Source organism: Phaseolus vulgaris, chromosome 7 (assembly GCF_000499845.2).
Source record: "Phaseolus vulgaris cultivar G19833 chromosome 7, P. vulgaris v2.0, whole genome shotgun sequence".
Taxonomy (NCBI): domain Eukaryota; kingdom Viridiplantae; phylum Streptophyta; class Magnoliopsida; order Fabales; family Fabaceae; genus Phaseolus; species Phaseolus vulgaris.
The window spans coordinates 17,964,558-17,977,737 of NC_023753.2; the positions used below are offsets into that span (position 1 = coordinate 17,964,558).

The window sequence follows — 13,180 nt, forward strand, 5'->3', positions numbered from 1 at the left end:
ATCTATAAACATGTAATTTGTATATCTCACTGTTCTCTAAACTTTATTAGATTCGGTCTTTTAACATAATTTTCTTTAGAAAAAAAAATTACTCTTAAAGCATTTTCAAAAACTTTCTCATAAATATATCAACATTTTCACTTTTTTACGACAATAGAAAAATACAAGAATCACAAAAAAAGGAAAAAGGAAAAAAAAAAGATATGGACCAGTATATAATTACACATTTAATAACTTCTTAATGCAACGAGTATTTAATCTTAGAAGTACTCATGTTATCGAACGGTTCTGGAGGGATTCTTATTGTTTGGCATAGTAGTTCGTTTCAATGTTCCAAACACATCTCTAATAAACGTTTTGTGATCTTTTTTGGCAAATGTTTGGTTAAGAATGTCCCTGTAGTCATTGTGAATGTGTATTCGTCTTACAACATCAAAGATAAAATATGTTTATGGGAGGAGCTAGCAAAGTTAAGAGAGAACAAAGCTTGCAAATCTTGGTGTATCCTTGGTGATTTTAACGCAATCAGGAAGAAGGAAGAGCGTAGAGGAGTTTGTTATGGAAGAAGTGATAGTAGGGAGATCTCCAGTTTCAATAATTTCATTGAGGGGTTGGAGTTGTTAGATATTCCATGCTTAGGAAGAAAGTACACTTGGTACAGACCAAATGAAAAGGCAAAGAGCAGGATTAACAGATTTTTAGTCTCTAATGAGTGGCTACAAACCTAGCTTGGAAGTAAGCAGTAAGTTTTAGGCCAGCAAGTATCAGATCATTGTGCCTTAGTTCTAAAAGCACACGTGATGGACTGGGGACCTAAACCTTTCGGGTTTCTAGACATATGGTAGGAGGACAAGAGGTTCAACGACTTTGTGAAAGAAAAGTGGGAGAAGTATGTGGTGCAAGGTAATCCGTTTTTGGGCCTAAGAGATAAGTTCAAAATGCTTAAATGTGACATAAGGGCGTGGAATAAAGAGGTCTTTGGTTATACTGAGACAGTAAGGAAAGAGCTTTTGAATAAACTTCAGGTGATGGATCAGAAGGATGACAACAACATTCTTACTGATTTTGAGAATGAGAATCGCTTGGATATCTTGAGTCAGATACAGATCATTAACATGAGAAATGAATCTCTTCTCCAACAAAAGTCTAGGTCTCAGTGGTTTAAGCATGGGGACTGAAACTCTAAATTTTTTCATGCTATGATTAGATGAAGAAGAGGGAAAAGTGGAATTAATGGAGTGTTCTGCCAGGATAAGTGGATTGAAGAACCAAACACTGTAAAAGATGAAGTCCTAAAGTTATTCTCTAACAGGATGTTAGCTCTTGAAGATTTTGGGGTCAGATTGATAATATCCCATTTAAGAAGGTAACAGACGATGAGAATCGTATGCTGATTGCTCCTTTTAAGGAATTATAAATCAAGGAAGTTGTATGGGAATGCAGGAGCGATAAAAGCCCAGGACCGGATGGGGTAAGTAGCTTCATCAAGAAGAATTAACAGATTATTAAAAAGGATTTCGTCGAGGAAATATAGGGTTTCCATACCAACGGTTGTTTTCCTAAAGGTTGTAACGCTTCCTTCATCTCTCTTATTCCTAAATCTTCCAACCCTCAATCTCTGGATGAGTATAGGCTCATCTCTTAGGTCGGAAGCATCTACAAGGCTAATTCTAAGATTCTGTCTATCAGAATAAAAAAAGTTCTTAACAATGTGATTGACTCCTCGCAATCAGCTTTTTTTTTTATCCCAAAGAGGTTTGTTAGACAGTGTTCTAGTTGCCAACGAGTTAGTGGATGAATTGAAGAGGAAAAAGAAGAGCGGGGTGATTATAAAAATTGATTTCGAAAAAGTTTATGACTCAGTCAGTTGGGAGTTCTTGTTTTACATGTTGGCCAGGATGGGATTTTGTGGTAAATGGGTGCATTGGATCAAAAAGTGTCTGGAATCCTCTTCTATTTCTATATTAGTTAATGGAAGTCCATATAAGGAATTCAAACCGACTAGAGGTCTGAGGCAAGGGGACCTAATTGCACCGTTCCTTTTTCTAATCATGGCTAAAGGCCTTTCAGGTCTGGTGAATCAAGCTGCTAGAAAGGAGTTGTTCTCTGGACTGAAAGTCGATGCAAAAAACGTGGAGGTGAAGATTCTTCAGTTCGCAGATGACACATTGATCATGTGTGAGTCAAATATCCAAAATACTCGTGTTGTTAAAGTTATGCTCAGACTTCTTGAAATTTTCTTTGGGCTTAAAATTAACTTCTTTAAGAGCAAAATTAGTGTCTTTGGAGTGGATAGAAATGTGCTAGATATGTTTTCTGAGATATTAAATTGTAGTATTGTGAATATTCCATTTGTCTATCTTGGTTTGTCTATCAGGGGAAATTCTTCTAAAGCTTCTTTTTGGGACCCGGTGATTACAAAAGTTGTGAAAAGGCTATCAACCTAGAGAGGTAAAAATTTATCCTTTATTGGTCGTGTTTGCTTGATTCGTTATGTGTTGAATGCTATTCCTCTGTATTATCTTTCGTTCTTCAAAGTTCCATCCTTTATATGCAAAAAGATTACAAAGATTCAACGCAAGTTCTTATGGGGTTGGGATTCAGAGGGAAGGAAAATTGCTTGGATTAAATGGGATGATATATGCAAGTTTAAAGTGGAGGGAGGGTTAGGTATCATGCAATTAGATTCTTTCAACAAAGCTATACTTGGGAAATGGAAATGGAGACTTGGGTCTTCTGAGAACGGTCTTTGGAAAGATATCCTAAATTAGAAATATGGCTCATGGAGGAATCTTTCTGAATCTAAAATGTTGAGGCATGCATCTAGATGGTGGTGTGACCTAAACAAGGCGTGCGAGGCTGGGCAGGGCATCAAGTGGTTTGATTCTAATTTGGAATGGGCAGTAAGCTCAGGTTAAAAAATCAAGTTGTGGGAAGACGTTTGGGTGGATAATTGTAAACTGAAAGTCAGATTCCCTAGGTTGTTTAATAACTCACTCTCTCCTGACAGTCCCCTTTATTGCTTTGGTAAATGGCATAGTGACAAATGGAGTTGGGAATTCAAATGGAGAAGAGAATGGTTTGAGTGGGAGAAGCCCCAAGTAGATGAATTCATATATGTGCTGGAAGGTCAAACCTTGAAATCAGGCTGGGACGATAAATGGCTTTGGAGAGACCCGCAAAGTTGTAAGTATTCTGTCAAATCTACATATGAAATCCTCTCTAGCCTAACCTTAGGCGCTTCTAGTGATACATATACAGTCTTGTGGGGCTTGTTGATTCTACCATCAACACAATGCTTTGCTTGGAGGGCATTGCAAGACAAGATTGCTACAAAGAAAAACTTGCTTAGAAGATCGGTACATCTTGTGGATCATATGTGCGCTTTATGTTGGAGTAAGGAGGAAAAGACTTCTCATCTCTTGTTATCTTGTCCGATTGCGAATGTTGTTTGGAATTCATGAAGTAAATGGATAAAAGTTACATATGTAAACCATTTTGCTTTGAATGAGCACTTCGAACAATTTCATAATTTTTGGTTCAACAAATAAGGTAATAAGTTGTGGAAAGGAGTGTGGGTTTCCATCATTTGGAGCATTTGGAAACACAGGAACGAGATAGTGTTTAACCAAGTAAAAGCGGATGCAAGCAAAATCTTCTCTCTGGCTCAAGTGCAATTGTGGGCATGGTTAAAACACAAGGTTCCAAGGGCGTCTCTCTCCTTCTCAAATTGGGCCCAATGCCCAACTACTTGTATCAACACGGTAGTAAATCATTGATTTTTTTGTATGGTTTGAGAGGTCGGGCATCTCTCCTAAATGATTGTCTAGGCAAGGGGGACAGTCGGTCTAGGATTCTTAATAAAGTTCTTTGGTATTTTTTTCTTTTTTGTAAAAGGGTTGGAACACCCCTTTGTGTTCCCTTTTTTATTCAATTTATTGATTGCCGATTAAAATCTGTTAGATTTTGTCAAGATAAGTGACTTATTAGACAATTTTTAATTCATTAAAAAAAATTGTGTTAATTGGATCTCCATAATTGGTACGTGTGAAGATATTTACAAATAATCTTCAACATTCGAATTAAGTGATTAAAAATAATAAATACTATTATTAACATAAATATCATTATTAACTTGTTGTATTAGTCTACATTAATTAATTAAGTACATTAAACTTGAGAATTAGATATATGTTTTCCAGTGAACCCACCGACCATGTAATGAAAATATCCTAAATCTAGGTGTTGCCAAATACATCTTGACTCATAGGGTACCTTTTTATAATATATATATATATATATATATATATATTAATAAATAATATAAATACAATATTTAAAAAAACATCATATTTAAAAATATCTAAGAGTTACAGACTTCACTTTTAAATAAATCTTCATCTATTTATAACAATTTAATGAGTTTTTACATAAATAAATTTAGATTAACTATCCAATTTGTCTTAATATCTTATTAGTGTCTAGTTCAATGATTAAATACATAATATTGAGTATATAACTAATAAATGTGATATTATTCTTCATGACCTACATCAATTAAGATTTTGGTGTGATAAGAGTCTTTCAAAGAAAATTTTCATATTTTTTATCAAGACTACTTCGCATCGTTGGCATGTTAACCTTTTATCAAGAAATACGTGAAATAATAAAGGATCAGAATCTATTGAAAGAAATTTTTTATATATATGCCCTATACTTAAGGAATAAATAAAGTAATAAAAAGTCGTAATATACTTAAAAAATTATAAATAATCAAATTTAACTATTTTTTTAGATTTAACATATTAATTATTTACCTAATCTACTTTTTATGAGTAAGAAAAATATGTAAATAATGATATAGGGAAGTGTAACAACGTGTTTTTTTAAAAAAAAAACAATAGAACCCCAGCACACCTTTTTCTTCCTTATCTCCATTTCTCTCTCTCTCCATATTCTCTTCTCTCCCTCTCTCTTAATTTTCTCTCCCAATCTTCATCTATTTTAGAATCTGGCAAGTTAAGGAACATTTCTACCCGATCAGATTTTCAAACAGAGTAAGTTCATTTTTACTCTAAATATCCTTTGTTCTCTGTTTTTCCTTAGGATTTAGTCATCAATATTGGTGGGGTCAGTTGAGAAGTTTAATCCTTTTAACTTATTCTATTATATACTGAATTTTTGTTCTGTTTGGATAACTTGCAATAGGCCCGTAAATCTTGAAGCTTATCTAGACTGTGGGGAATAAAATTCTAAAAATTGCTTGGAAAGCAAGCAATTGAGGTAAGGGAAGCTAAATTTAATTTTTAATAGAACCCTAGGCTATAAGATCTGGATGTGGAAGGGACGTGGTCCCAATATTCAATTTCTCTTGCAGGGATGTTGTGTGTTTATATATATTGGATTGTTTGTTTATATATTATTTAAATTTGTGGAAATATTCGGTTTTGATGATTTAGTATTAAAGTGTTATTTTTTTATGTCAAATAAAATTTTGAATGTTGTGGATCGTATTTGGAATGATATTATATGACGAAATGGTGTAGAATTGAATTCATACATTTGGGATAATGTATGGACTGATGTTTGATGTGTATTAAGTATTGATGCCTATGTGGTAATAGAGATCTCCGAGCTTCACTGATGATCTAAGTCACATAGACTAAGATATCAGGTGGTGAGAAGCTGATGGGGGAGTTCATGCACACCATGACATATGAGATGCACGGCTTGGGTTGTCTTGAACTTACCCTGATCCTTTCTGTTGGATTCGCTGGTAATCTTTGGATCAGGTGTTAGTCTCTGGTAGGACTTACTTAATACGGGTCTTCCGGAAGACGTTGTTTGTTGAATATCTTGGATGTGTAGATCCATGTGAGATCTATGTGATTGTTTTAATGTTGGGATTTGAAGAAGATTGTATAATTTGAGAAATTGATCATGTAACTTGGTTTTCTCTTTTGATTTAATTGCGTATATTATAAAATTCTATTTTCACTAGCTTACCCTTGCTTTTCTTGTTGTGTTTGAACTGCGATGACTGTACTACGTACACGAGCAAATGATCTTACAGGTGTCTGAGGATCAGAAGAGTTTTAAGGCGTTGATTTTGAAACTTATATTGTAAATATTTGTATTTCTATATGTCCTAATCTTGTATTAGGAATGTTTTGAAAAACCGTAAACTTGTATAGAAATATGTAGAACCGGTATTGTAATAATTATATGTAAATTATGACGTGTTTCAACTCCTATAGTATAATGAACATGAAACAAAGATGAGAAGCAAAAGTTATAAAAGAAAATATATTGATGTGCTTTTAAGTATGGTACATACTAAATTAGGTGTCCCATCATTTTTGCAGGGCACACATTTAAGGATCCATTTCTATAAAGCTTTATTCCAAGATATCTCATGCAAATCTTTGTCCTCTCAGTTTCTGTATATATACTGTGTTGTCCTCAATTATTGGTCATTTGGGAAAGAAAGAAAATATATATATATATAAAAAAACACTGTTTAGCTTCCATTATTGGTTCTATATCATTCATCTGTCACCAAAAATAGATTCCTCAAAGTTGTGAGAGACAAAAATAATGCTAATATACTTTATTATCTTTTCATTTTTTCATCTTCACCGACAATACGTATTATGAAAACAAAATATTTGAAATTTTACATTTCAAAATGTAAGCAAAATCATTCCTCACAATGTATTATTAGAAAAAATTCTATTAATAAATGGTTAAACTATACTATTATCATTGATTCGATTTTAAGTATTGAAATTAGTATCACTAGATCAATCATTCTCAACTTCATTGAAATTATACTACTAAAATCAATCATTGTATTCTCTATTTTAAAACTCGAAATTCTATTACAATTTTATCATAAAAAAAGTTTGGAAAAACTATAGTTGAATTAGAAGATATAACTAAATTAACCATGATCTGAATTCTTAAGCGACAATTAACTATTAAACATAACGTAACAATTATTATTTTGACTTCAATTTATTTCTATATGACGAAAAAAGAAATTACATCTTTTACTGTAAGATATTAAATCTACATGACAAATTTAGAGACTCCACAAAGGTGCTTAACATACATGTGATAAATGTTTATTTGCAAAAAAAATGCATTATATAAAAATATACTTGTTAAATACTAATTATTTTAATATTTGCTTGTAACTATATGTTAAAGAAAAATATGGGATTTCGATATACATATTTTATTATCATATATATATATATATATATATATATATATATATATATATATATCCTACGTTATTCTTTCTTTTTTTTTTCATTCATATAACTATATTGGCAAAATAATTCAATATTATTTTTTATTTCTCTTTTATTTTATTTTATTTTATTATTTTTCAATTATAAAGAGATACTTGTTTTCCTCCTAGTATTAAGATTAATTAGAATCCATTAGATACCGAAACAAATCATAATTGAAAATTTCATTACATTGTAATACTTAATTTCCTTTTTTCTAAGATAAATTTCAATATTTAAATATAGTAATAATTAAAAATAGCTTTATAGTACAATATAAATACTTTTTTCATAAATTTAAAATAAGTTTTTTATATTTATGCATTTTTTAAATATATTATTTCAATTTTAACTTCCATATAAGTTTATTTCTAACCTAGGAGTTGAGTTATTATTTCTAATACAAAAATACCCATAATTTTCTTTTCCACCTTTGTGATTCTTTTTTCTTTGGGGTATTTGAAAATAACCGTTTTCAATAACATGGCCAAAAGGATCAAAAGATACAAATATTATTCTACATTGAGATTGTTTTTTATTTCTCCACTTAATTTTTGTGTGGCCCCTTATAAATTTTAGAAAATTTGACTTGAAAGTTTTTTTAAGATTAATTATATATATATATATATATATATTTTAAATTAAATAAGAAGGAATAAATTATGGAAGTGTGATGAAAATATTATGGAAATATCATGAAAAAAAATGGTTCTAGAATATAAGTATGATGGATTTGTGAGGTGACCCACTTCACCATACTCCAATAACAGTCATTGTTTATTTTTTTTGTGATTATTAAATTAGAACCCATGTTGTGATTAATTAAGGTCTCAACAAGTGTATGGTGCATTTAGATTATTAAATAATTAATTGTTAATATTGTTATAGTTAGTTAAAGTGTGTCGGTATACAAATCATTGCGGAATTAAAGCTTAGATTATTTATGTCGTTATCACCTTCTTTAGAAAAAAGTAAGATACATTATTCTATTTTTTGGAATCTATCATGTATACTCCATCTCTGCTTTGTCTAATTAAAATTGTTTTAGTACGTTTAATAAGCTCCTATTATTTATGAGTCCTAGTTAAAGATAATTTTTAAGTTAATTATTTTATCATGAGAAATATTGATGTTGTTGGTAAAGAAGAGTAGTAGGATTTCCATAATATCTTACAAATTTATGTATATATTTAATGTATGTTTGTAATGAGAAATAATAAAAATTATTTTATTTTTATTTTTGATAAATCTCTATACATTTTGAGAAAAGATGAAAAGGTTATACAGATAAAGTGTTATTATTTTTTTTGCACGAACAATCTTCTTCATGCAGCAAGTGAATTTCATTCAAAGTACTCTCAAAATCCCAAACTAGTCTTACTTAATCTACTTGCAACTATGTCCCAAAAATACATATAATGTTAAAGAGTGGTAAAATTTTATAATTATCTTGCTCATTTATGTATACATAATAATAATTATTATTTTTATTCTCTTTTATTACTGAGAAATCTCCATAAATTTTGAGGAGAGATGAAAATGTTATACATGTAAAGTGTTATTACTTTGTTGCATAAACAATCTTTTTCCTTCTGCAGGTGGATTCCAGTTGTAGCACTCTCGATGTCCCGATATCGTTCTACATGGTCCATTTGCAATTATGTCCCAAGAACATGAATTTTTTTGACAGTATCCATCTCGATCTTGGACATATATGTCAAAATAATGATCTCCTTCCAACCATACAAAATGACAAAAGTACAAGGTTGAAGGGAAAAAAACCTTCGGAAAGAACGTAAAACTAAATGTTTGGCCAACATTCAGTTGGTGCACCCCAAGATCATTGTTTTTGTCTTTACACTGAACAGCCAAATATCTCATGTCTAAATGATTGGTTATATCAACTGTTTCTTTGGTGGGAAAAAAAGGAACACTACTCTCTGCACACTTCAATTGCACACCAAAAAATATTGTTAACAAACAAAATACTAGTATAATTTTGAACTTTACCTTCATCATTATTATTATAATTTGGTTGAGTTTCTTCTATTCAACATCAGATTATATACATATTTTATAATTTTGAACTTTACCTTCATCATTATTATTATAATTTGGTTGAGTTTCTTCTATTCAACATCAGATTATATACATATTTTAACAATGACATTTTTAATATCATTAATAATATTAATACCAAAAATTTAATAATATTAATAACATTAATAATATTACCAATATTAATAGCAACATTAATAATCATAATAATAAATACAATAATAATATTATTAAATTCATATTAATGATAATAATATTACTACTAATATTATATTAATATAGAATTTATCAATAATATTAATTATAATAATTATTATTATTTAAAGATGTTAATAATATTAATAATAATATTTTTAGTAATATTAATAAAGATAATAACAGCTACATATTTTAATAGAAATAATTTAATAACATTTAAAATATCAACAATAACAATATTAAGAGTAGTACCAATAATTTTAATAATATTTTATAATATTAATAAATTATTAATAATGTTTATAATATTATTAATAATATTAATAATGATAATAATATTAATAATAGTATAAAGAAGAATAATCATATTTTCATTAATATTATTATTATAATTATTATTAATATTGATACTATTGAAATATTACTTTTATTATTATTAAATTCATATTAATGATAATAATATTACTACTAATATTATATTAATATAGAATTTATCAATAATATTAATTATAATAATTATTATTATTTAAAGATGTTAATAATATTAATAATAATATTTTTAGTAATATTAATAAAGATAATAACAGCTACATATTTTAATAGAAATAATTTAATAACATTTAAAATATCAACAATAACAATATTAAGAGTAGTACCAATAATTTTAATAATATTTTATAATATTAATAAATTATTAATAATGTTTATAATATTATTAATAATATTAATAATGATAATAATATTAATAATAGTATAAAGAAGAATAATCATATTTTCATTAATATTATTATTATAATTATTATTAATATTGATACTATTGAAATATTACTTTTATTATTATTATTATTATTATTATTATTATTATTATTAGTATTATTAATATTAATATTAATCCTATTATTATTAACAATGTTATTTTAATATTCTTATTATTATTATTAGTATTGTTGGAAAGACAAGCGCCATTACATGTCTTTTCATAATTTAAATATCTTTGAAATTTTGATTTATTTTCTTTATCCTAGACTAGCAGGAACACAGTCACTCACGTGCTTGTGTATCCGTATTTTTTATTTTTACTATTTATATATTCATATAATTTTAATAAATATTATATATTCATATAATTTTAATAAATATTAAATTATATGAGAAGATATGTAAATTATCTAAATGCACCATTTATTAAGATTTTGTGTTAATTTTTTTATATTTTTATTTTATGTTCATTTTATTTATCTCTCATAAAAGAGACACTCCCTCTCATTATGCAATTAATTTTCAAAATAAATTATCTCTTTCAATTCAAACGGTTGCTCCATTTATTTCAAATATTTTATTAAATTTATTTCTCTCTCATACGACAGACACTCTCTCATTATGCAATTAATTTTCAAAATAAATTATCTCTTTCAATTCATAACCACTTCTCCACCTCTCTTTCAATTCATAATCGTTCCTCAACCTCTCTTCCAATTCAAAACCGTTTTTTCATCTCTCTTTCAATTCAAAACTGCCCCGCATACCAAATATTGTAGAAAAAATAAGAAATGACACAATGACCATAATACAATAAAAAAATTAAATATTAATATAAGGATAAAATTGGAAAAAATTAAGAGCAGTTAAGAGGGGAATAAGAAATGACACAATGACCATAATACAATAATAAAATTAAATATTAATATAAGGATAAAATAGGAAAAAAAAATTAAGAGCAGTTAAGAGGGGAATCTCCTTTATATATAGGTATAGATATTATATTATAAATTCATAATAATTATATTTTTTTGGAATTAATATGCCTAAATTTATAAATATTATTTAAAAATTTACTTTATATATAAAAATGAAAATACTAGTTTAGAATGTGATAATGAATTACATAATAATAAATTATTTTTAAATAGGAGAAAAAAATTTAATTTTCATATTTTTATTTAATCTCATCTACAATTTATAAGAAGTAATATTTTTGTTAATAATTTTATTTATTAAATTATAACAATAATTGAACATATTTAACATAATTTATATAAAAGTAAACTATTATTATTATATATAACGTTATTTCTAAAAAAAAATATTATTTAATCATTCTGAAATAACAATAAATTATTATTTTATTTAAAGATGAATAATTTAAATATTGTACACTTTTTATTTTGACAAAAATTACTATTCTTATAACAACTATTAAAATAAAAATATATTATTAAATTATACTTTTTTTTATTAAAAGTAGTTATAAAATATTTTTTTTAATTGTATGTAATTTCTTTTATTGTGTAGGTGGTTTTTTTTATTAGGAATAATTATTTGAATTTTAAAAATAGTTATCTAAATGGTAGAATTGTAAGAAATTGGGTTTTTTAATTATTTTTTTTTCAAATTCAAATTTCTCTAAATTTTTTAAAATTCAAATTTTTAATTTAAAATAAATAACTGTTAAATTTATTGTATTTGAATATTATAAAGAATAAAATTGAAAAAGAAAATGACTACAGCAAAAAAAACCTTGTATATATTGTTATTGATTTTTAATAAGAATACTAACAATAATAATAATATTAACAATGTTATTATTATGTTTAATTACTCTTTTAGTTTTTATACTAACATAAAAAAATCAATTTTACCCCACTTTTAAATTGTCGTAATTAAAATAGATTCACCTACCACTAAACATTGAATTATAGGTGTCGTTTAAACAAATGTTGAAGTCATCAAATGGATTTGTGTTCAAAAGTTTAGACCAAATTTAACTTTGAACTTTTCAAAACAAGATGGAGTGACATAACTTTTTTTAAACTTAATCCTTAATATATGGACTAAAAGGATAATTAAGTCTTCTTGTTATTATTATAGGTTTTGATTCGTAGGTAATATTAATTTGTGGGTAATGTTGAATTTATTTATGAATCTGGATTCATATCCGTGGATAATGATTTGTATGTAATGCATAATTTATCTATGGATACATATGATGGAAAAAACGCACGCGGAAACAACACACACAATCACGAATCAACTCCAGAAAATAAACAATACAGGATTTAACGTGGTTCGGTCGCTAATCTGCAACCAACGTCCACGGGTAACTAATTAGGTTTTCATTATGTTTGTTACAATTTTATTACAAGCACAAAGATCTCTTAAATAGAGATTATAGAGGGGACACAATAATTAAGTCCGCTCACTAAAACATGGTGTCTAGTCAACTCAGCCCAATTGGTCTTAGCTTCACACTCAACAATCTCCCATTTGAAGCCACGGAACAAAGTTCACCTGCGCTTCAACTGTGTACATGTACTTCTGTAATACGTCAACAAAACTCAATATTCCACCTCTAGTTGCCACCAGTCTTCTTAATCATCTTGAAGACTTTGTTGAAACTCCCCTGAGTTTCAACACGTTTGTCATAACTGAAATTGTCACTGACCCGTCCACTATTCCTACCGGCTCCCACTTACACGAACAGTCAGATCCTGAAATAACCTGAGAACAAACATACTCCATACATAACAATAAATTTTCTAGAGATGTTTCAACAGCTTTAATACTAGTTCTCCTAACCCACTGTCGTCTAGGAACCTCAGCTGAAGCACGACCTATGCTCTCACTGT

The 13,180-nt window shown here is 27.8% G+C and overlaps 1 protein-coding gene across 1 annotated transcript; it reads left to right on the top strand.

Annotated features, from left to right (window-relative positions):
* The first annotated feature begins 272 nt into the window (after positions 1–272).
* LOC137829179 (uncharacterized) lies at positions 273–1,178 on the top strand. Its single transcript, XM_068635974.1, has 2 exons — positions 273–674; positions 846–1,178. Exons 1-2 carry the CDS (start codon positions 273–275, stop codon positions 1,176–1,178), a joined length of 735 nt encoding a protein of 244 aa, XP_068492075.1.
* Positions 1,179–13,180: the final 12,002 nt, after the last annotated feature.

Excerpts from the sequence above, each read along its gene's own strand:
- LOC137829179 (XM_068635974.1), top strand. The coding sequence starts at position 273 with ATGTTATCGAACGGTTCTGGAGGGATTCTTATTGTTTGGCATAGTAGT. Across the intron at positions 675-845 it reads GGTACAGACCAAATGAAAAG|GAGGACAAGAGGTTCAACGA; the intron begins GCAAAGAGCAGG and ends GACATATGGTAG.